This window comes from Tachypleus tridentatus, chromosome 8 (assembly GCF_004210375.1).
Source record: "Tachypleus tridentatus isolate NWPU-2018 chromosome 8, ASM421037v1, whole genome shotgun sequence".
NCBI lineage: Eukaryota > Metazoa > Arthropoda > Merostomata > Xiphosura > Limulidae > Tachypleus > Tachypleus tridentatus.
Genome location: NC_134832.1, coordinates 141,501,299 through 141,526,681, shown reverse-complemented (window position 1 = coordinate 141,526,681; position 25,383 = coordinate 141,501,299). Strand labels below are relative to the sequence as shown.

At 32.6% G+C, this 25,383-nt stretch overlaps 1 protein-coding gene across 9 annotated transcripts in view; it reads right to left on the bottom strand.

Annotated features, from left to right (window-relative positions):
• Positions 1-1,391: 1,391 nt before the first annotated feature.
• The window catches only part of LOC143223627 (phosphatidylinositol-binding clathrin assembly protein LAP-like), a 101,947-nt gene continuing 77,955 nt past the window's right edge, over positions 1,392-25,383 (bottom strand). For 6 of the 9 annotated variants that reach the window (XM_076451809.1, XM_076451807.1, XM_076451810.1 and 3 more), the window contains 6 exons: positions 18,610-19,467; positions 17,595-17,784; positions 13,186-13,306; positions 8,129-8,227; positions 5,901-6,086; positions 1,392-5,427 (listed from right to left, as the gene is read on the bottom strand). In XM_076451809.1, coding sequence (XP_076307924.1) covers positions 5,904-6,086; positions 8,129-8,227; positions 13,186-13,306; positions 17,595-17,784; positions 18,610-19,467 — 1,451 coding nt within the window. In that variant the 3' untranslated portion in view covers positions 1,392-5,427; positions 5,901-5,903. Of the gene's footprint in view, positions 5,428-5,900; positions 6,087-8,128; positions 8,228-13,179; positions 13,307-17,578; positions 17,785-18,609; positions 19,468-25,383 lie in introns of those variants that run through there. The other 3 variants (XM_076451812.1, XM_076451816.1, XM_076451814.1) reach the window with 3 other exon arrangements.

Genomic DNA, 25,383 nt, shown 5'->3' with positions numbered 1-25,383 from the left:
TCAAGCATCCTCACATTGTTTTCATGGGCAATTATTATTAGCATGCTTCTTCTAATATACTTTGGGCTGAGAATGTTTGACAGATATTTACTGTAGCTACAATATTCTCTACTGCATGGTCTCCTTGGAAATGCATCAACAACTTTACTTGTTAAAACATCACATTAGATTCATTATCCTTATATGTATGGTTTCCTAATTGCTAGGATACCAGAGAATAGAATTGACCAAAAATCACATGGAATTATGAGTCATCATTTAATAAAAAAGTAAAATATAACGTGATTTCTAGGCACGTGATTCTGAAATCATAATTTTTTCCGTTTAACAAAAATCAGTATGGTTACATTAACGAGATAGTCATGTTTTCAAAACTGGTTCACTGACACTGGAGTATTTCGTATCTTTTGCTATGTATGCACCTCATAATATCAGTAACAGGGGCTGTTTTTTGTTAGTTACTATAATTCTTTCCCTGTGAGGTAGATATAATTATTTAGTTTTTAAACTAATCGTTTGTTATGAATTTCGCGCAAAGCTACACGAAGGATATCTAACTGTCCAAAAGTGAGAGAGCAATTTCACGGCAACGGGTCATAAACCCTCATGGGTTGCGTAGTCTAGGCACGTTAACTACTGAACCAAGCTCATACCGGAAAGGTTAAAGGATAAATTGTTTTGTTTTTATTTTTTTATTTCGCGCAAACCTACACGAAGGCTACCTGTTCCTAATTTAGAAATGTAAGACTAGAAGGACGGCAACTTATGATCATCACCCACCACCAAGCTTGGGCTACTCCTTTAACCAACGAATAGCAAGATTGATCGTACCATTGTTATGTCCTCACGACTGAAAAAACGAGCATGTTTGGTGAGCCTGGGATTCGAACCAGCGGCCCTCAGATTACGAGTCAAGAGCCTTAACCATCTGGCCAAGCTTGGCCTATCAAAGCGATTTCCCATGATATTTGGAGATTTTACAGATTCTTCGAAAATTTATCACATCTCGACCAGTTCAACTGTACAATATAATTATTACCGATTTCATTGATAACCCATTTCTATTTAATATTTATTTAATAAATTGCTCTATCTGTATTAATTTTGTGGTTAAAGCACCCCCTAGTGACTTACTAATTACAAAATTAAAGTGAGCAAAAAAAAAAAAAGAGATGTCAATACAACTGTTAATCCCACTAGTTATCGGTAGAGTTTGTGTATTTTAAAAACAGATGAATGTAGCCTTCATTGTTTGTGTCAATTCTTCTCAAGAGGTGAAGTAATGGACAAAGCTACACAGATAATTGCAATATATAAGCCCCATCTGTTGCAAGTTGTATATCAAGAAATAAGTTTAGAAATACTGTTAAAAAATGACCCAAAGACTCCAGTTTTTACAACCAGTTAGTTTTATTTGCTTACCATTTCCAACATATATTAACAGAAGTTACACCAAAATTTGCTGTATAGTTTGACTCAAAATTTTCTATCGAGTTTGTTTACATTGGTGGTATTGCTACCTACTGGGATATGCAGATGATTTAAAAAAAATACTGATAAAAGACAGATTTGCCATTCCCAAAGCCCAGCTTTGTATTATTACTGACTGTAATTACAATCTATATATGTTATAATGGAATTCTTTTTTTAGTAATATCTCTCAGCATTTAGACACTAACATATCCAGTAAAGTATCTCACCAAACCTATTTTCCAGAGCTTCTGGCTATTGTAAGTATATAAAATTATCTACGTACGGAAATGTCTTTGATATTCATGTTAATCTCTCTGTATGGTCTTATCTCAGCCCTCAACAACTTCCAACATGGCTGAAGAAAGATACCATACAGCCGTACTTACGTACTATAAGATGTGCACATGCAAGGAAATATAGTATAGGAACTTTCTAACAAAACACTAGAATTCTGCTTAAATTTCGATATCTTACACCTAACCTAAAGTTGACCAGCTGCTAAAAAAGTATACGATCATGCCACCCCTAAGAATCTTACATACACTTTGTTACACTGCAGGCTTATTTAGTTGTAATTACACCTTTGTTGTTATATTAACAATAATGAGCAAGTTATTTTTTGGCAAAAATCAGCAAGTTCACAGATTATATCGAGTTCTGATTTAATGAACTAGTAAATATTCACTTGAAATGATGGTAAACTAAATTGATATATTCTTTTAACTGACATACAACCCTACATATCAAAACCAATGCTACCTTTTTACATATTGCAGAAAGAACAAACTTTAGGCTTTAGGCTCTCACTCACTTTATATAAAAAAAACATTATTTTCTGAACAAGTAATTCAACAACTTTGTGCTATGCCAGTTTCCTTATGAACCACAAACAGTAAATATTACACCAAGTATATCTGGTGATTATACTCGATTCTAAATCAAATGGCACACAGCTGATGGTTTTATTTCATAAAAACAAGAAATCAACTCAACTTCTTGCAACTTATTAGGAACTACTAACATTGTACTTTTGCAATATTTGAATATAAATACTTCATTACATTCTTAAAAGTTTAGAAAACGTCTATTACATGTCATGAGTTGAAGAATCTATCACTCACTTTTCAACTCTGTATTTAAAACATAACGAATGGTGTTACACCAACTGCTGTAGGAAGCAATGTTTTAAGTGTTCAAGTTTTTTAGTGTTTCCACATTGCCATTTCTATGGGTGTCTGGGGAGGATGCCCTTCCACAGGCAATTGTTAAAAATATGATGCTATGAGATTTAATCTTGAGCTATTCTAAAGACAAATATTGCATACACACATCATAACAAAATTATAAGAAGCAAGTTTAATATACAAGTTCCAGCTATACAGCACCATGGCCTGAATGATCTTACCACTTCGTAAGGCCCACATACCAATATGAAGTCTTACAAAACTGAAACTCTGGTGTCTCATGAGAAATTTCTTCCTAATGGAATTATATTACATAATCAGAGACACTATTCTGTTTACCTCAACAACTCTATTTATTCTATATCCATTTCTGAAGCCCTGCTATTTTGGGGGGTTGTGGTGTATACAAATAAAGAGTAATACTTGTCCACAGTACATTAACTCAACAGATCTGTTTTAATCTATAACTAACAACTCTTTTGGAATTAGTGTGAAAAATCTGTTACCTACAGATTGAATTGTTTTTTTCTGAAGAGCCTTTCTAGTCTGATATGTACAAAATCAACATACCATAAGTTTCAAGTATTTCAACATACCATAAGTTTCAAGTATTAAATCATACTCTTTTTCTGACATGTTTTGGATTTCCTGCAAGTGTTTATAATAGTATTCATATGACAGAACTGTGCAAGGAAAATAAACCTTTTGTTTGGAATAGTTTCATTTTTTTCTTAGTTGTTCAGTGAAAGGTTGTTTAAGTTTTTTTTTCTTTGAAGATCTCTCAGTAGATCAATATTTCACAACACCACACAAGAAAGATTCTTTCTTTATATTCCATATATACAGACCTAAAAGTAATAATGGAAATGAATGTTTTCCCCTGTAAAACCCATTTTATGCCCTAAAATCCATTGAATGATAAAGTTTTGGGAAGGTAACAATAAGTAGTGCTTTTTGTGACCCCAATAAAACCATACTTCTCAATAGACAATACAAAGATCTCTGTAATGTGGATACTGTGGGGTATTGTACCAGGTTATGAAAAGAAATAAATCATTTCTTCAGAAAAGGACTTGAACTTAACATCAAGTACATTTTGATACCAGCATAATACATATGATACATATTTCACACGTAACAGAATAAAAGAAATACCACATACAAAAACTAATGTGACACAAACGTGTGCTCATACAGTAAAGAACAGTAAATGCTATCACAAATGCTGAAAATCGTAGCAACTGTGGCTTCAAATACTTCAATACACTCATGTTCACTGTAGCAATGTTTAATAGTCATACTCCTTAATTTTATACACTGACTAGCAAACATGCCTAAGCATTGAAAAAAGGGACATGGGTTCTTCAACAATCATAGGGTTTCTAAACAGTTCCAAGATCACATAACTGGCATGGCAGGTTGGAGTGCAGTACCTATGACAACAGAGGTTATAGTGAAATAAACACAACACAGAGATTGTATATTTAAATATTTCACATCTCCACATGCTCTTTGACATCAACTATGGACTTTATTCTCAATACAGCCATGATTTCTCCACATTACAAGAATAGCACAGTGATGCAGTGTATGTGTTTCTTCCTTGTAATTAAAGATGTTTTTGAATTGGTAGTGGCAAGATTTTCACATATGTTTCAGTGAATGAATTTCATAGGAGGGACAAAAATGGCTCTTTAAGGGGACACCCATCATTTTTTACTTGTTTTCAACATATTTATGAAATTTGAAGAGTTACAAAAACTAGATTTAAAAAAAAAAGTTACCAGCAATGTCTCACAAAAACATTTAATCTTGGCACTAGGAGAAACAGAAAGGGAGAGATGAATAAAAACATGGTTACAGATTGTCAAATTGATTTTGATATGTAAATAGAACACTTTAGTTTTTACACTTTCAGTTATATTTACATATCAAACCAAACTGTTTGCAAGTTTTTACATCTATAAAATACAAATATCTTGCCAAGAACTTTGGAACACCACAGAAATGTCATCATGTACATACGTGGGAACTAGAAACTAAAAAAAAACAAGTAGCTTCATATCAGCTTCCATTAATGCACTATCAATATTCACAGTTATTTTTCAGATATTTCTCTGGGTTCAATATAACAACTACACATGTGTGTATGAGTGTGTGAATACATACACACACACACAAGCTTAGTTCAATCAAATAAAACAATTGCCACGTCATTTAGTTAACAATGGATAAACCAAGTGTGTGATATTCAAACAGAACAGAAACAATGTTCAACAATAAATACTTTAACAAACTACCTACCATAAAAAAACACAATTCTGCCTGCAGATGCTCTATACAATATTACAGTTCTTCTTTTTTCCATTAAAATATGGTACAAACAATATTCTCTCCAAGATGAACTCTACTTTCACAAACCATCTGACTTTGCATAAATATGGAAATACACATGTAGATGTAAGTACCTGATACAAAATATGGCCTTTTGCATTTATATATATATACATATAAGATATGGAACATACATGTTACAAATGTATACTAAATAAAGATAGAGCACAAACAACAGTTTTTTTCACGTTATTGAAGATGCTCCCAAGTTCATGGTGATCAAATACAGGGTAGAGAGGTTGATGAAGCCCTCCTTCATTACTCTGAAGTCTAAAGGTAAAAATCCTTCATGAATACAATGACACAAGCCTACGTTACGTTATAATCTCAGAATGTGGTAGGATATCTTCTATTCATCAGCTCTATCTAAAAATTCCTGAAACAGAAAAAACCACAAGATTAAAGTTTAATATTTAAACTCATCAATGATTTCCAGACAGAAGGCTCTTTGACTGGTGTTTAAAATTCATAACTTAAAATGAAGAAAATTCCTAGTAATTTTGTACAAGTCTTTATTTTTACGGTTATATATATATATTATATCTATACAAAAACTTATGCTTAACAAGCAACATTAAATATGCATTTTCAAATGAACAGAATGTTTTCCTCTGTATTCCAGTTATGTAGAAATGAAGAGGGGAAAGCAAGAACAAGGGTTCTCGGTTAAAACACACTATATTTTGGTTTAAATATGATAAATGTAACTAATAGTTATGACACCAAAAAAAACAAACTTTCATTTTGTTCTAATATGAAAGCCATTAACATGATTCAACAGAAATTTCATAGATCAAAAACTATTGATGGATAAGTGTGAAGTGATGAATTGATAAAGACAAGACATGCCTTTCATAGTGCTCCAAATGGATCGCTGGTATCAGATGGTGGAGGTTTTGAGGATTGCTGCATGTTACCTATAGGTTGTTGGGGTTGAATTCCTCCAAAGATTCCCATGGGCTGTTGATGCTGAGCAATTCCCATACCTATGGGTAAACCCATTCCCATACCTGGAGATATCAATACACTTCCTGCCTGAGAAAAAGAAGAAATCTTTTGACGTACTTTCATGATAAAAAAATGTAAACATTTATTTATAAACCAGAATTGTTTGTGATTCTACAAAACGATTTTACAAAGTTACTGTTTGTTTTTCTTCTGTTCTTGTCTATTGGTTCTATTAAAATAAAAGAAACAAAAAACAATTTGCCAATATCTACCACCATTTTTGCAGACCTAACTGAGGAATGTTTGAGAACCATTAGATTAATGTGTATTTTTTATATAATTTTCATTAAGAAGACAAAACAATCAGTTTGTTTTCTCCATACCTATCTGTCAGTTCTACTTACATTATTTGTCTTGACTTTTTTAATATGTACTATATATGTTATTATCAAAGGTATTATTTTTACTAATTCACAGTCAATCTTTCAGAGTCCAGTAAGCTAAAATTATACAAATAGCAATAAAAACAAATTTTTTTAGCCAAAACAAATTGCTTAACATATTAAAGCATGTTATTTACAACCTAATGCTCTCAAAAGTCAAATCCTTAAAAAATACATTCACTGGCCATAGCTTTTAGAGAAATGGCTTTAGTTATAAGTGGGAAATTCAATATCCACAAAGGATTAATCAAATATGTAAACTGATTTCAACAATGGAACAAGAGTAAAGTAACAGGTGTTTCATCTGCATGATTATGCATCATGTGCTGATCAAACTGAAGTCATTAAGTACAAAATCACACAGAACATGAATAACAATAACATCATGGAATTCTCCTCTAAAAATAGGAAGCTTGTAGAAATGGTAACCAAAGTGCAGTTAATGTTAGTCATGAAACTGTTCATATACCTTCCCCAATCATCACAATTAGTCAAAAGTACTGTTCAAATATAAATTCTGCAGCATTCCATCAGCTCTGTTCGATTCCTCTGAAGTCCTGTGTAAAGATGACAAGGCTACATTGGGTAATTACTGCTGGTCAGTAAGGAAAATCTAGATTGTTAGTAACAAGAAACACAAGTCCAAAATGTTCTTGATGGTAACTTTGTTTCATGGTGTGGTATGGCCTTTTGGATCAACATACAATGCTCTCATTTACTTGTATGTATAGTGTATGTTACAGAGATACAGCATAATTGTCACCTATCTATGGAAACATCGTGCTCTTTTGAAATAAAGTACTTTTTATGACAATTACAGACAATAAGCATAAATTTTTATGCATGTTTAGTGATGCCCTTGAAGAGAACTGGTGTACGACCTTCCATGTCAAAGGTAATTCTGACTAGCTTATTATGAAATAAGCTCTGGAACCTGCAGCAAGCCAACCAACTTCGTTATGTGCTGAAGGCTTTTGGAGATCATACAAAACTAGATTTCCATGAAACCTTTTTCACATTAAAGACAGAACCTTGTAATAATGAGAACAAGAAAACAAAGGTTTGGAACATCAAATAGCTTGTATCTTCTTTTATAAATGCATTTGGTGGATGTAATACAATATCAAGTCTCTGGTATTGCCAAGGGCCTTCTAGAGAAGTTAAAGACTAAACAAAAATTTAGATGTCAAACTGGTTAATTCATAAAGAGTTCAGCAGACAAAAGACCATGTAGCCAAGAAGTAAGCTCTTGTTGCCTTGTACAATGGAAAATTGAATGATGACTGGACAAATTGTATCAAATTAAATTTACAGAGTGAGTTACCACCATTGTTCAAGCAAACTGTCTTCATCCTCCTCTTTCCTATGTAATATATATAACTGGAAATTAATTTTTACACAATCATTTTTGGTCAACTTTGACCAAAATTTTACACTTATCAAATATGTTTTTTTTATAATGTTTCCCATAAACATAATTTTCTACCTTTATAATATAGTTCCACAATCCCTTTTGGACAAAAACCAGTTGTAACTGTTTTATTGCATTTTAAATTTGAAAAAAAAAAACTTAAAATGACTGGACTATTATTGTGTTAATAACTGTGTATCTTTCTTATAAAAATTCTAATCATTACTACTGGAAATTGCTGTGGGAAAGCATTCTTGAGTACTTAACACACTTACCCCAAAATTTTGTTGTAGAATTCCAGGTTTTGGTTGTTGAGGAAAAGAACTACTCATAAAGCCAGTTCCTGTTCCTCCACCAAACTGTCCAGGACTACCCTAAAGGGGTTTCAAACTATGAATTATTCTAGTCCTTAATATCATAACTTGATAAAAAAAAATAGCATGCAAAAAATACAAGGTACATAAGTAATATTAAGTGTTTATACACTAAGATAAAGCAAACTTACATTAAAAAATGATGTTCTATATTTTAACTCTGTGCGAGGAAAAATGGTATCCATATTGAAAAAATGCATCATGTGAGATCAACAGCTTTTCCTTCTCAAACTTTTCAAGTATTTCCATGATGATTTTCCACACCAAATTCCATGAAACAAATGTGAAAGTATCAGTGATTTAGTATGAAACTTTGAAAAATTGACTGTGGTCACAAGCATTTTGCCATTTAATTCAAATACTTTTAGACTTTTAAAATAGGCATGTATCAAAATGTATATTTTACAGAGATTACATATAAAAAACTGAATTGCAGTTGTTGTGTGTCAGGTGCATTTATTTTTCACTTCCTCAACTTTTTTTAAAGATACACCAAAACTAAGTGCACTGAAAATAACTATATTCGGATCGGTTACTCACAAACATCCCAACTGGATTCTCTGAGTCAATCATTATCCATTTCTGTGGAGTATTTCCAAATGGCTTCCACACTGCACACCACAAGTGGTACAATTTTCTCTCATGTACCATTAGTTTAGCAGAGAAGATAGGATTGGAATAATATAGATGAATGCCTCTGTGAATTAAATTTGAGCTTTAAAATGTTCATTTTAAATATGATTTATTTGTCTCTTTTGTTCCTCTGCTACAACCCTCACTGTGAATCAAACAAAAAAAGGACAGTTGTGCTTCTCACTCATAAGTATCCATTTAGAATGGTCAATCAAAACAGCAAATTTGAATAGCATGAATGAAGACATCAAGCATATTCAGTTAATGTCCTTAAAATTAGTCCTTTTAAATGAGCAGCAAATAGGCCTCACATGGTGCCTTTACATCATGCTAGGTTTCTTGACTGGGCAAAGTCAATGAACAGGTCAGCTGAATTATCAAACAGAATGTGATAGCAATAAAGTTGGAGTATTCCAAAGTCCTGCAACTGCAAATGGCACAGCAGTAGTGATAATAAATATAGACCAAATAGTTTCCCCTGTTCCATAATTTCAAGTAATTGTTGTTTCAGGTTAGAATACTTGGCATGTAGAAGGATGCATGGCTGGTTCAGTGTTTGGATATACCAATTCATTTTCAATTTTGTTCTTTTACTGACATTCTTTTCTACCTCAATAATCTCTTTGTATTTCCTTGATATTGCTATTAAGCCTTTTTCTACTTCAGTATTGTCACTATAGCTTTTACAGTTCTTCAATTTTGTTATTCCAAGCCTAACTGCACTTCTATCCTGTTGTTGTAATCCTCTGCAGATTTCCAATATGGTATTCAAGTAGGTTTATTTTTGTTCTTAATTCTTCTTTAATTATTATGTCTTTTACTTTTAAGTGCCAACTTAAATTTGTCTCCATCTTCTTGTCCTTCCTTTAATTTTATGTTTCTATCCTCTTGACTTTTTTAATTGTTTCATCATCTCTAGTAAAGTTTCCAGCTCATTTCACAATCAGGCTGTCATCATCTTGAAAATGAAGTATAGTGAAAGTTCTATTTTATTTTAATCAATATAATCCCACTTCTGACATCAATATTGTAAAATGTTCTAATACTTGGATTATTTAGTACAAATAATGCCAGGCCCAATCCACATAATGATAATAAATTAACCTACTTCTCTCTTAACATTTTCTACAAACTACTATTCTCCCTTGTGGTGTAGGCTTAAGCTAAACAATGATTCAACAAAAATTCTGAGACTAATGGTAACTACACCTACTTATATTTATTTATAGATCTTATTTACCAGCCAATTAAGTAAACAAATAAATATATAAACTCTTGCAAACTAAAACTGATCTGAATCACGCACTGATTACTTCCCAAGTAACTCATTACTCATTCATTACCAACTACTTATCATCAACTGGTTACTCTTATAACACTGCACAACAAAGATTTTGCTTCTTGAACACTGTTCGGTGTTTCTTATAGATTTTTGGCTGCTGATCATGAAAATTACATCCAAATTTGCCTATCATGTACAGTTTCATTGAAATCTTCAGTTTTGTCATGTTTTTTTTTTAGATTTGTGTCCATACCAGAGAAATGGACCTTATACGAACCAGATGAAGAAACTGCAATGCAGGGAACTGGCAGTGACATTGATCCGGATTTTGAACCGTGCTCCTCAGGCGATCCACATCTCATAACACAGTCAAAATTAAACGATCTGGTCAGACATTTGGGTCTGTTAAAAGCAAAAGCCAAATTGCTGGGTTCAGGATTGCAGGAATGGTGTTTGCTGTCACCAAGTACAAAAATTTCTGTTTTTCAAAGCTGCCAAGATGATATAACCAAATTCTTTGCACAAGTTGACAGTCTCTGTTTCTGTGTTGACATCAAAGGATTATTCTCTGCTTTGGGTTGTGACCATGACCTGCAAGAGTGGCGTCTCTTTATTGATTCATCAATGTTAAGCCTCAAAGCTGTTCTGTTACACAATGACAACGTCACCCTTCAATACCTGTTGGCTATGCAGCACACATAAAAGAAACCTATGAGAACATGGAAATGTTGCTGAAGGGCATCCAGTACAGCAAGTACAACTGAAATATCTGTGGAGATCTGAAAGTCATTCTGTTACTGGGACTGCAGCTTGGCTATACAAAGTACTGTTGTTTCATCTGTGAATTAGACAGTTGTGCCAAAGAGTCACATTATTCTAGACAGAGCTGGCCACTCCATAAAATATTAGTTTCAGGACAGAAAAATGTAGCACATGAACAACTTGTCGACCTGGCAAAGATTTTTTGCCTCCTCTTCACGTAAAATTGGGACTTATGAAGAATTTCGTGAAAGCAATGAACAAAGAAGGTGAAGGTTTTCGTTATTTAAGACAGATGTTCCCAAGAATAACTGACACCAAGATCAAAGAGCATTTTTGTTGGCCTACAGATCAGACATGTTATGAGTGACAAGCGGTCCGAAGATCTGTTAGTTGGGCCAGTAAAGATTGCCTGGAAAGCCTTCAAAGATGTTGTTGACAATTTTCTTGGCAATTACAGAGCCACACATTACTTCTCAAAATATACAAAACAATGAAATGTAACATGTCACTCAAGATTCATTTCCTCCACTCACACTTGGACTTCTTCCCTGCAAATCTAGGTGCTGTCAGTGATAAAAATGGTGAAAGGTTTCACCAGGACATTGCTACAATGGAAAAAGAATATCAGGGCAACTGGAATCTGTCAATGCTTGCTGACTACTGTTGGACACTGCAACGTGATGCACCAGACATTGAATACAAACGAAAATCAGGAGCAAAACACTTTTAATTATGTTGAACTTAATAGGGTATTAGAAACATAAACGCAATTAAATATGTTATTTGCCAGTAAACAGTTAACTCTCTATTTCTCAGAGTTCCTACGTGATGAAACAAAACCAAAACTATACTTGTGCATACCCACCAGGTACCTGTCACAATCAGCAAAAACTTTTGAAGAAGCAAAACTTTTCAAAAAAATTGTTGTGCAGTGTAACCAATGTAGATTATTGACATCATAGAAATTATGAGCTCCCACTATCAAACAATTAAAAATTAAAAACACAGCATACAACAATAATATACAACTTAAGAGGTAACATCTTGTTCAAAAACATGACTTAGGTATGGGCAATTCAATATCTACTATTTCATGTAACATTTATGATTAAAATGAAAAATAATCAATACTGATAACTGCTTTACATAGCCATTGCTACTGGATATGTAAGTAACACTTTTGACAATCATTCTTTAAAAACAGCTGCAAACTCTTTTTCTGAGTACATCAACAATACAAATTCAAATATTAAATTTGTCAGAAAATGAAAACTAACAACCAGGTTTGTTTGTTTTTCAGTTTTAGTTTAACAGAACACCACTAACTTCCACAACTGTGTATAAATTAAACCAGCCCATACTAATTTGTACATTCATTAGACATCAGTCCATTCTACTGCCCATAAAAATCATTCCATATAAAATCAGCTTTTGTGACATCAAAAGGTACACAGGAACAATAAGAGAAACTTCGAGAAAAATAAACTGTGCACTGTTGATTTTACTGCCAAGACCTCTTATATCTCAAAATTTTAATGTCTCCAAATACACATTACTACACCAAAATATTACATTACTCTCATTTGTGTTTATAGCAATTTTTTCTTCTTATTTATTGTCCCTGAATACATTGCATTAATGTCAACAAAACACTGAACCTTTGTTGTTGTTTTTGTTTTAGTGTTAACCATTTATAACTTTAGTTTTGCTAGTGTATTTCTCTTTACATAAGAAAACTTTCATTTTTTTTTTAAATTACTAATGCTGTTAAAGTAAAATAAATCACAATGTAAACATTCTGTAAAATAATTAAAATTTGAGGTGCACAGAGCCATGTTCTATAGAAAGGGGAAAACACACAGTACTCATAAATTAAAACAAAAACCAACTGTAACCAAGACAGAAATAAAAAGGCAAGTATTACACACAACACATGTCAACAACAGAAACCTTGGACACACAAAACTCTACAAAAGAATCCAGCTTGTACATTACAAATCCAAAGTGCAATTATATAATTCTTTTTATGGACAAGTGAACTTGTATATTTAAATTATAAAATTTCTGTTATTTTCTCTTTAGTGTTGTCAATGTTTTAAAAATTCTACAGACACGGAACCAAAGTGGTAAGCAGATAAAAGAAGAGTTACCAGTTAGTTTCTTTACAATTTTGATTTGAAAACCATGTATCTGAAACAATGATTCCTGGTTATCATGACATAAAAATATCATCAGGAACCATAACAATAAATCTTCAGAGTTTTTGTACCCTGCAACTTACCATTGGCTGGTATACATGTTGTGGTTGTCCCCAGCTTGAACTGACTGATGCCCCAGCACCTGCAGTTGCAGCACCAGTTTTTGAGAGTGGTTTTGATGAACCCCACTGGTGGCTTCCAAACCTATAATTTTCAATGGTTATTGCATTTTAAACGCATATAAATTAACAGCTTATTTGGACGGCCACATGTGGTAGCATGAACAAGTTTTCTTCTATATATTAATTACAAACACTGAATTTATTTTTATGAACAGGAGATATCATGATGAAACTTTGTAGAATGGACAGCAACTGTCTGTTGTGGAGACACAAGTGTAGAGGATGACATTTCAGAAGTCTTCCGCCCCTAGTCTTCAAGTCAGTGTAGATGCTGATGGTCCTTTTATAGTGTCCTGTTGGATTGTGAAGAGCATGTTGTGATTGGTTGGATTATCACTGTTTCTGATTGGAGGAGAGATTTCCTGTAGATTCAACCAATGGCAGTCACAGGTTACTCACCTCTAATCTGGAATATCTGTTAACTTTGGAGAAATGGGAAGAAAACTCGCGACAAGAATAAAAGAACATAAAGATAGTACAAGACTCATGAAAACACAAAATTCAGCCATTGCAGAGCACACCACGTCAACTGGACACAAAATAAATTGTGAGAAAACTAGAATCATCAACACAGACAGAAAAATCAAAGAATCATTTTATATTAACACTGATAAACCTTCACTTAACAGATATTCTGGATTAGAAGCAAGTAACCTGTAGGTGCCATTGGTTGAAACTACAGAAAATCTCTCCTTCCAATCAGAAACAGTGATAATCAACCAATCACAACATGCTCTCCACAATCCATCAGGACACTATAAAAGGACTGTGAGCACCTACACACATAATGACTTGAAGACAAAAACGGAAGACTTTCAAAACGTTGTCCTCTACACTTGTGTCTCCACAACAGGCAGTTGCTGTCCATTCTACAAAGTTTCACCATAAATACTCTGCTTAAACAATCTGTCAAAGGAGACATCATGTTTGTAAGTGAGTATAAAATAATGTTTAATGTGAGCCAAACAACAGTTGCAACAGGATAGTCAAAATGCTGTTATAATGTTAAAAAAAAAAATCCCCAATGACATGGGTAGTTTCTCTCATTCTCATACAAAATAAAATAGATATATAGACAGATAGAGCAACAGTTCTATTTTAAACAAGATGTTCATACTTAATACCTTTACTTACATAAGACAATTAACCAAAAAAAAAGAGTCTCAACTGCATGCAAAACTAATGAATATAACAGGAAATGTAGACCTGTTCTCGGCAAACAAACACAGTAGGGGTAGACATTTATGTTCAAACTAAGTTAAAATTCAATCACATCCAAAGCAAGTTCCAACATCAAAAGATCTTTTCCATGCAAATACAAAACAAAAGATAAACAGAAATACAAACTCTGGTAAACTACCATTATTTAAAACTTTCCTTTTAGGGTTAAAGTTGTTGAGTTTAACAGTATAATAGAATTTAATTAATTTTTTTTAATCACCACCAGTTCCAAAGTATGCCAAAACTCAGCATCTTGCCAGCCTATCCTAAAATAAACTATTTATGTTGTGTGCCTTCAAGAGGAAATTATAGGGCAATTTTGAAAAACCAAAAACTACAAATTTTGTTAGAGAGTAAACATACAGAAATTTTTTTTTTCCTACAGCAAAGTTGCATTAGGCTATCTGCTGAGTCCACCAAAAGGAATAAAACCCCTAATTTTAGCATACTAAATCTGTAGACTTACTGCTGTACCAGCAGGGGCGCACACAGAAATAATGTAGGGAATTGCAATCTAACTATCATACGGAACTTTTGAAACATATACTACGTTGGGTCAGACATTTACAAATACATCTGTTTTCAATCATTAAGGAAATACTAGATATAAGTTGTGATATATAACAACCTTATTAGAAACCATTACCCTAATCACTAATGATTTATAATTTGTCCTTCCTAGTTTATTGTAATGTCCATTAATATTATACATCTGTACACTTGTTTCATGATTATAAAAGAAAGAAAATAAGTTACATATATTAGATGTGTCTCAATTTAAACAGTGTGGTGGTTTGGTAGCTATACAGTTAATATAACAGAAGTGGCTTTAAAAGTCATTAAACTACAATATGGAAACTAGTTAAGAAATGCACAACAACTATTTTTTTTTAATCCTCGCTGATTTTACATTATGATCTATTGTAACCCAAAAATGGATGCAACAATATTGATGTGGTGATTTTCACACTAGAAAAAAACTCAAACTGATGAACCTGGACTTATTTTAGTATGTGCTTGATTATATGAAGCTACAAAACTTGACAGCTGTGACCAAAAGCATGCTTTGCTGTTATTTCCTACAAGCTATCTTCAAACATGTTTAAATTAAGCCATGTCATTTTTTATACAAGTAGTTATATGTTATCTGTTTTGGCCCTAAGTTATATTTTAGTTGTGTTGTGCCTGAGAGCCATATAGTATCTTAGGTTCAGTGTATGTGGTCACTGTCCAATACACCACAAAACACCTTGGTATCCTGTATTAAAAACAATTTCTTTTGATGAACACCAACAGCTAAGAATAAACAAGTCTTGTTGATGCTCTGGAGTAACAATAATTCAGAGAGTATGAAAATAGTCAAAAAGTCATATGCTTATAAGGTCCGAGACAAGTTATATTTTTACTTTTCCTATAGTATAAATGCCTTTCTGACAAATAAACCTTACCTATGATATAATTCAAATGTTGTGTTATAAAATGACAGATGTTTTAACGTAAAAAAACTATGCAATTTTTTTTAACTGCTCAATATAATTTTCATGTTAATATCAAACTTCAAATCTTTATTCTTGAATCTAAGAAAAACTTCAGAAATTTTGAAATAGTCAAGATCATGAGGACACAGTCTAAAAAACCATAAACTATAAAAATAAGCCTATACATAAATACCATTAGCAGTATATCATCAGACAAAGTAAACCCAAGGATACAACAGTGCAAAAAAAGAGAGACTAAAGACACAATTACTTTAAACATTGGTGGGTGCTGAGATAACATCATGCCAGACAGATTAGTTTAGCTAGCACACATTTTTATTAACTAAAGCTGAGATCTGTTCCACTTTCTATTGTGTTGTATAGAACAGACTTCCTGTTTTAAAAAGCTGACAGAAATGAACCTTCAATACTCATCACACAAGACTGAACCTGGAATATTAATAGTAGAAATTTTTGTAAACAAACAGCCAAGTTTCTTTCTATTTAAATATGCTCACATAAAACTACTATCTCAGAATAGCTGGTATGGGTATTAACACTTTTATTGATAATTACAAATATGAACAAATGCAAAATCAAAGAAGCCCTACTTATACAACAACTAAACCCAAAATTAAACCAATATAAAGGAACACCTTTGTACCTATACTAATTAATAATGTAACATCCACCTACAACACATCAAACAATTCTGTACCTGTTTATGCTCTCGTCCCAAAGACGTGTCCTTCAATGGTCACATTCAAACACTCTCTCCTTTTTAACCTGAAGATGACCTAGGAAGGTCAAAACATTCTCTCCTTATCAGTAAAAGTGTTAATACCCATACCAGCCGTTCTGAGATATATTTTTATTTCAAGTGGGTTTCTCATCATCAAGAGTAAAACTACTATCGCAATTTATTACCCAATTAATATGAAACAAAGTGCACTGAATTACAAAGAAACAAGACACCTTACTTCTGTGAAATTACTGATACCAATACACATTCATTAGTTTAGTTTCTTTCTCTTAGTTTCTTGAAGCCAAATAAAGAAATACACAGAGTAAAAACAAAAAAAGGGAATCAGTGAAGGACAACGGTGGCTACTCAGTCAATACTGTTACTTGAAGTGTGTAACTCCATGATATGAGTTAGGACAAGGGAAAAAAAAAGGATGGAAAACGAATAACAACCTGCACAAACAAAATCTAAAGTTCTTGGCAAAACATAAATAAATGAATTTTTATTCTTATTAATATATTTTTTTTATCTCTTTCTTTATTTTGAAATGCACACACGTGTGTGTATGTATATTATATGTAGTGAAATATGTATAATGGTTGCACTAACTACAATGCAACCTACACAAATTTTTAAGTTCATTAATTATAATATGCCACATTGAATAAGCTAACAGATAAAATTATGTACTGCAATGAACAAAAATAAGTAATTTCTTTTAACTGAAAATAAAAATAAAGTTTTGTTCACTGTTGAATAAACACTATTAAGAATAATAACCATAAGTTTCTTTAACTTACTAGTTTACACACTTTGGTTTTCATGAGTAATATGTAACATTCTCACTTACTCAGTTGATAACTTACTTCATTTGTTGAGCAGGACCACCGATACAAAGATTCTGAGCCAAGCTCGCTAAGCTGGAGTCTAGATCTCCCTTTATAATTCCTTTTGTAGTTGGTTGTGTTTTCTTTGTATCAGAAACAGCTGTTGGTGGAATCCTGGCACCACCTGTCACAGGTTGTGGCTGAAGTACATCTCCAAGAAGATCAAATCCTTAATGAGAAAAAATAATTCAATGTACACATCTGAAGAATATAAGTGGTTTCTTACACACTGTTCTAGGGTATTCTGAATTTTATCCAAACTTCACTAAATAAACAGCTAGTCTTTCTTATGTCAAGTGAAATCATGTTTTTCTGATGTAAAAAATTTAATAAAATTATCTTTTCAGGTTCTCTAACAGACTAAATGAGAAACTGAAAATGTTTCAACCTATGTTACAGAAGAAGTCCAACAGTTAAAAAATGTTAAACACAGATGAAACTAGAAGGGTTTATATGCTACAATCAAAGCAAATGAATCTATGATGTTTTATCTAAAAAAAATTTTAAATTATTAATAAAATTGTAAGGAAAATGGTTAAAACCAAAATACATTCTAAACTTTGAGTCACACTAAAACTTAAGCCTAAAAACTTGTATCAAGTATCATATATAGAACTCTTTCTTCAACACAATGTATTCTCTTTTGCCCTAGATATTTTTAAATTATTTATAAATGCAGTAATCCAAACACTAATAACTGCCATTTTGTTTTACCACACCTTTAGAAACAAATATACGTTTCAGTGTTATCATGCGAGGATACAACAAACCACTTAGGAAAATAGGAACTAAGAAAATTAAATAAAAAACATATGAAAAATATACATTTTCTTTTATTTAAAATAATTTCAGAAAATGGGTGAACTAAAATGAAAATAATTCCAGGGTGGTATTCATATTGCAAAAAATACGGAAACTTGAAAAACAACAGAATTGCAACCAAACAACAAAACAAAACATCTCAATAAGGACACAACTTGCAATCCAATGTCACCTGAACCTGCAGGCCCTGCTCCAGTGAGTGATTTACTTGGAGTACTCAGCCCTGAGGAAGGTGTGGCTGAAGCATGTGCTCCAACCAACACTGGGGAATCTAAATGAGGCACAGAAGAGCTAAGTGGAGAGCCAGTTACAGGACTGAGTCCAACTGGTGAGAAAGACTTTGCTGAAGACCCAGATCCTCCCAAATAAGAAGATGAAGCAGTAGTTGCAGAAGGTTTGTTCATGGCTTTTTGGATGGTGAAATTAAGATCATCAAGTGCTGAAGACTTTGTCGATTGTTGGAAAGAAGAAGAAACACCCTGCAAAGTATGAAGAGAGGACTGGCCATGATCTATAACAGAACTTAGAGCAACAGCACTAGTAGGTATATCCCAACTTCCAAAAGGAGAAGGTGGTGGTGTCGGTGGTGCTGTTGTTTCTCTTGATGTGGCTGCCACAAGAGAAGGGTGTGCATTTGCTTCTCCAAATCCAAAGTCAGCATCATCCATGCTGAAGAGATCCATTTTTTCCTCAGACTGAGAAGGAACTTTAGTCATGGTGTCCATGGGAGCAGGTAAAGATGAAAGACTTTGAAATGAAGAATCAAACAGATTTGCATCTGGAACAACAGTAGGACCAGTAGATTGTGGACAAACAAGATCTGTCAATATTTCAGTTTCTGAAGCAACCACTCCATCCAAATGGTCAACATTTTCACTAAAAGCAGACTCAGGTGGATGAGACAATATTGGTGTAGTTCCTGCTCCTTTCATCAGATCTGTTGGAGATGGGGAAGTTGATCTTCCATAAAGATCTGCTACAGGCAGCATCAACTCACCTCCCCCTAAACTATGTTCAGCTGAGGCTACAGCTAAAGAACAAAATTTCATCAAAAGCATCTCAAAGTTAAGATCCAAAATCAATGTAAGGTTAACACAACACCATATAAACTAGTCTCAATCATTAACATATTTATAACCAGTGTCACTACTGTTTACCATATTTGTGTTTATTTAATAGTATTATGCATGAAATCAGAGTAACATTGTTATATTTACACTTCCATGTGCTCAATGTTGATTAAATTAATAAAACAATAAGAAGTTAGCATACAAAGTGCATAATTACATATTGTGCATTTTTAAAGTACCATATTAAAGAAGTCTATATAATCACAGTCATTATGATATCTCCAAGCTGTAACCTTAGATCACGTTCTAGATTTAATATGTCCAACACTTGTGACACATGGACATTTAAGCTAATAAATGCATCATATAATGTTTGGTTCAAAAACCATAACTTTTTTTTTTTCAGTAACATTCACCTCTTCATTTTTGGGGAACTTTATAACAAAAATTCTTCTAGACAGTTTTCCATGACTGAGTAATATTTAGGTTTAGGTGCACAGATATACTGCATTTCCAGTTACTTTTAAAACTTAAGTATCATGTGAACATTGGCTTTCACAGTGAATGTATATTCCTAATTAATAACATTTACAGAATTTTGTTTTTATTTAGATTTGTAAATATACTAACTGTACAATAACATGATATATATACCATAAAGACCATCTTCCTCAACTTTATCAGTGATTTCTGGCTAATCTGCACCTCAGCTTTGCAAAAGTATTTCATTTCATAGGTGCAAATAACACATCAAAACTGTAACTGTAGCTGACCAGGTAAATCCTATCTTACATCAAAACTGTAACTGTAGCTGACCAGGTAAATCCTATCTTACATCAAAACTGTAACTGTAGCTGACCAGGTAAATCCTATCTTACATCAAAACTGTAACTGTAGCTGACCAGGTAAATCCTATCTTACATCAAAACTGTAACTGTAGCTGACCAGGTAAATCCTATCTTACATCAAAACTGTAACTGTAGCTGACCAGGTAAATCCTATCTTACATCAAAACTGTAACTGTAGCTGACCAGGTAAATCCTATCTTACATCAAAACTGTAACTGTAGCTGACCAGGTAAATCCTATCTTACATCAAAACTGTAACTGTAGCTGACCAGGTAAATCCTATCTTACATCAAAACTGTAACTGTAGCTGACCAGGTAAATCCTATCTTACATCAAAACTGTAACTGTAGCTGACCAGGTAAATCCTATCTTACATCAAAACTGTAACTGTAGCTGACCAGGTAAATCCTATCTTACATCAAAACTGTAACTGTAGCTGACCAGGTAAATCCTATCTTACATCAAAACTGTAACTGTAGCTGACCAGGTAAATCCTATCTTACATCAAAACTGTAACTGTAGCTGACCAGGTAAATCCTATCTTACATCAAAACTGTAACTGTAGCTGACCAGGTAAATCCTATCTTACATCAAAACTGTAACTGTAGCTGACCAGGTAAATCCTATCTTACATCAAAACTGTAACTGTAGCTGACCAGGTAAATCCTATCTTACATCAAAACTGTAACTGTAGCTGACCAGGTAAATCCTATCTTACATCAAAACTGTAACTGTAGCTGACCAGGTAAATCCTATCTTACATCAAAACTGTAACTGTAGCTGACCAGGTAAATCCTATCTTACATCAAAACTGTAACTGTAGCTGACCAGGTAAATCCTATCTTACATCAAAACTGTAACTGTAGCTGACCAGGTAAATCCTATCTTACATCAAAACTGTAACTGTAGCTGACCAGGTAAATCCTATCTTACATCAAAACTGTAACTGTAGCTGACCAGGTAAATCCTATCTTACATCAAAACTGTAACTGTAGCTGACCAGGTAAATCCTATCTTACATCAAAACTGTAACTGTAGCTGACCAGGTAAATCCTATCTTACATCAAAACTGTAACTGTAGCTGACCAGGTAAATCCTATCTTACCTGCATACATCACACCAGCTTTGTAGGTTTCTGAAATTTTACACTTATGACAGAGCCATATGAATAAGACAACTTCATAAGACAGATAAATCAGGTATACTTTTGTTGTTGTTGTTTTTTAAAACTCCAACCTGTCTTCTTATGATAGATGAGGCATAGCTTGTAGCAAATAATCAAGCTTTATAACAAGACTACTGTTCTGTTGAATTTTGCACAAAGCTGCATGAGGGCTAACTGCGCTAGCTGTTCCTAATTTAGCAGTGCAAGACTACAGGGAAGGCAGCTAGTCATCACCACCCACTGCCAACTGTTGGAATACTCTTTTTACCAACAAATAGTGGGATTGACCATGACATTTTAACAACCCCACATCTGAAAGGGCAAGCATGTTTGGTGCAACAGGGATTCGAACCTGCAACTCTCATACTATGAGTCAAATGTCTTAACCCACCTGGCCATGCCAGGCCTACTGTTCTGTCAAAACAAATTCCAAGTGGACACAATCATTGCTTTTTACACTTTTCAACACAAATCAGCATACTTGAGATGCCTTCATAAAACAAGCTAACTTATCAGAAGCAGCAGCTGTTACCAATACTTAAGTTGATGCTTCTTGGACAAGGCAACTTAAGTATTGGTAACAGCTGCTGCTTCTGATTATTTATGGGTTGAATAAGTAAATTTAAGTTTAAATTTACAATTACTATTTTTATAAAACACTTTTCACAGTTTTGTATTACAATATCTGTTAATATCCCTAACAAAACACAATCAGATCAGTACTAATTACAAGCAATGGGCTTATATTACAAAAATGTACAAATATTTTACAATGAAGGTTACGCATAGTTTTGAATTCCTGCCAAGAAAACCTCATATTATTCCAAATATAAAGTAGTACAAATTGTGTTTATGTTCCCAATGACATTATACCGCACATTTAAGTCCAATAAATTTGAGGATTTAGTACCTGCTGTATATAAACTTGGAAAAAATATATGTATTCAATTTTCAAGTTATCAATACCATTTTGACCTGCGAAATTCAAACATTCAATGGGTCTAAAACTTTGCACATAGCAATGTTATACAAGTTTTGTAAAAACCAATTCATCTATCCAATCTGGAGATACCATGTTCACATGATCAGAATGGATAATAAGAAGTAAACTAATATGTCTTGTTTTGCTTTGCAGTGGGTAAGTAAAAAATAACCTACTATGATTAACTGTGTAATCAGAACTACTTCTAATAATGTTCAGCAAAATGCAATCTAGGATACTGAAAGAAATCTTAATGGGAATGACTGATACTAACATTAAAGCTTACATGTATAATTACTTGTTATTCTAGAACATTTCATGACAATATCTCATTGTGAAATGGGAACAATGTTAATATAGAACAGTATTGTTGATAAATACATATCAGAAACTATAATACATAGAACATAAATTGTTAATGATGTAAAGTCATTATTTATATTACATAACTAATATAACGGAAATTCACTCAGCTTTGAACACAAGAAACTGGAAGAACTGAACAGATGGTCCTTTACATAAAAGAGCCAACTTAAAGTTAGCATAAAACTTACATTAATGCTATTACACCCAAATTAGTGCATCCTGCCTGAGATAGACATCACTGAATTAAAGAAAATATTGTAGTCATTTTTCTATACATGTGTTTTGAAAACAAAGTTCAAAATTTAGAGTAGAAATTTATTCAATAATGATATTTATTTGATGTTGTAATAAATTAAAAAAAACACCAAGTCTCAATTACTTTAACTTTTGAAAAAGATATCGGTGTTTTGAATTTTAATTTTTTTTCTGACTACATCAGTCAGCCTCCTAGGAGAAATTATTTGAACAACATGGCACCAATACAGATAAGTTAACCACAACTATAGTTTTATAAAACTATAGTTTTGTTGATCATTATGTAACTGCCTACAACTTGGTTTCAGGAAGCTGTTTCTCTATTCTTTAGAATTGTGCAAGTAATTGCAGCTTCCAATCAAGGAGTTACTTACATACATATTAAAACAAAGTGAGGAAAGCTTGAGTTCTCGATAAATCAGTACATGAAAATGTTGATAGACAATTTTTGTCACAATGACAGTTCTGTTTTCTTGTTGTTTTAAAGCTTGTTTCATCATTTTAAATTTCATTAATAATAGAATGTTGCAGTATGACAGAAAATGTTTTTCATAGAACAAGATAAAGACTGAGGTTCAACTTAACTGTAAAGTTTCATTTCACCAAACACATTACTATGTTGACCTAAATAATTATTTGAATTGCTAAAGAAAATCACCAAAAACAAATGTAAAAAGACATACATAAATGAATATAGAATATGCTTCAAACATAAGAATATTAAACTTTGTTTTTAATAATTTGTAAAAAAGTTGTTCTGCTTATACATTTAATACCATAAAGCAGTAGTTTCTCTTAAATATCAGTGGCCATAAATAGAATGAAACTACGTGCACGTGTTTCTCAAATCAAAACCAAAGATAACATTTACAGTTTTAAAAAACAAAACTTTCATGATAAATGTTTTACAAGAATGTAGGAAGACAAAAAAAAACACTATATAAAACTTACAAAACAATTAAGGATTTCAATTGTTTCTTAAATAAAAACATGTCATAATGAAATATTTTCAAATTTTCAGAGCTGTAAATTCATACTAATGTTGCACATAAAAACACTTTACTCACACAGAAGCTACAAAATCAGTATAGAGTAATTCTGAGGTATCAAACTATTTCATCCAGGAATTTCTTTTTCACAATGCAATAAAACAACCCTTTCAACATGAGCATCAAATTGGTGCAAACCAGTGTGACAGAATTCTAATGTGTGGATAAAGCCCTTTTTTCATTTCCACTTAGGTTAGTTAGACAATATAATATCCACAATGATTTATTTATAAAAATATAATACTTGCATGAATATCAATTTAAAATCAGTTTGAAGTTACAAAGCTATTTTAAGAGGGTACCCAACAAATAAGTGGTCTCAAAGAATCCTGGGAAGCATCCTACAGAGTGAGGGCAAACCCAAGAAGATTCTGAGTTTTATCAGAATATCACTGATTTTTTCTTACTTCTTTCATATCACAAGGTTAATAATTTTTAAGATACAAGGCATAACTGAAAAAAATTTTCAATAATTACTATACAACTATTGATGTTTAAAAAGAAAATGTAATACATCAGTTTAACATTTTGTAATGTTTTTAAGTATAGAACAATGTATGAATTTAATAAAACCCCTCAAGTATTACATACTGTCAGAACAGGTTAAATCACATTTAATAAAAATGTCACTTCCACATCAGTTGTAGGGATAACAAAAACTTTTTACTTTTGAAGCCATCAACAGATTTTACAGGATCAATTACAGACTTACAACCACATCTTGTGACTAGAACAACAATTATTGTATGGTACTGACTTTATGTGAACATGGTAACCACAGAATTCAGCTGTGCAAAAGTTACTCAGTGTAGCCAGACATAATTTAGCGATTCATTGCTTAAAAGTTTATAATACTGACCTACAAGTAACTTAACTAAAACATCAGTAAACAGAAAACAATGGGCACTTTTCCACATATGAAACATCTGCCAACTACTTTTTTTCAAAATCATCTGGATGAACTAAACCAAAAAACTTTAAAGGTCAGCTTTGATATGGTCTACCTCTACACTAAAGTTCCACCCACTGAGGTTTACACTAATTTTAGAATTTTATACAAAACACTTCACCCAAAAATACAACTTCACAATAACAAAGTGACTGTTCTTCTTCAATTTACCACCACTGAAATCAAATTAATTTTGAACACTCATAATTATACACAAATCAATGGTTTAAGTATAAACAACCCTATTTCAAAAATTATTGTA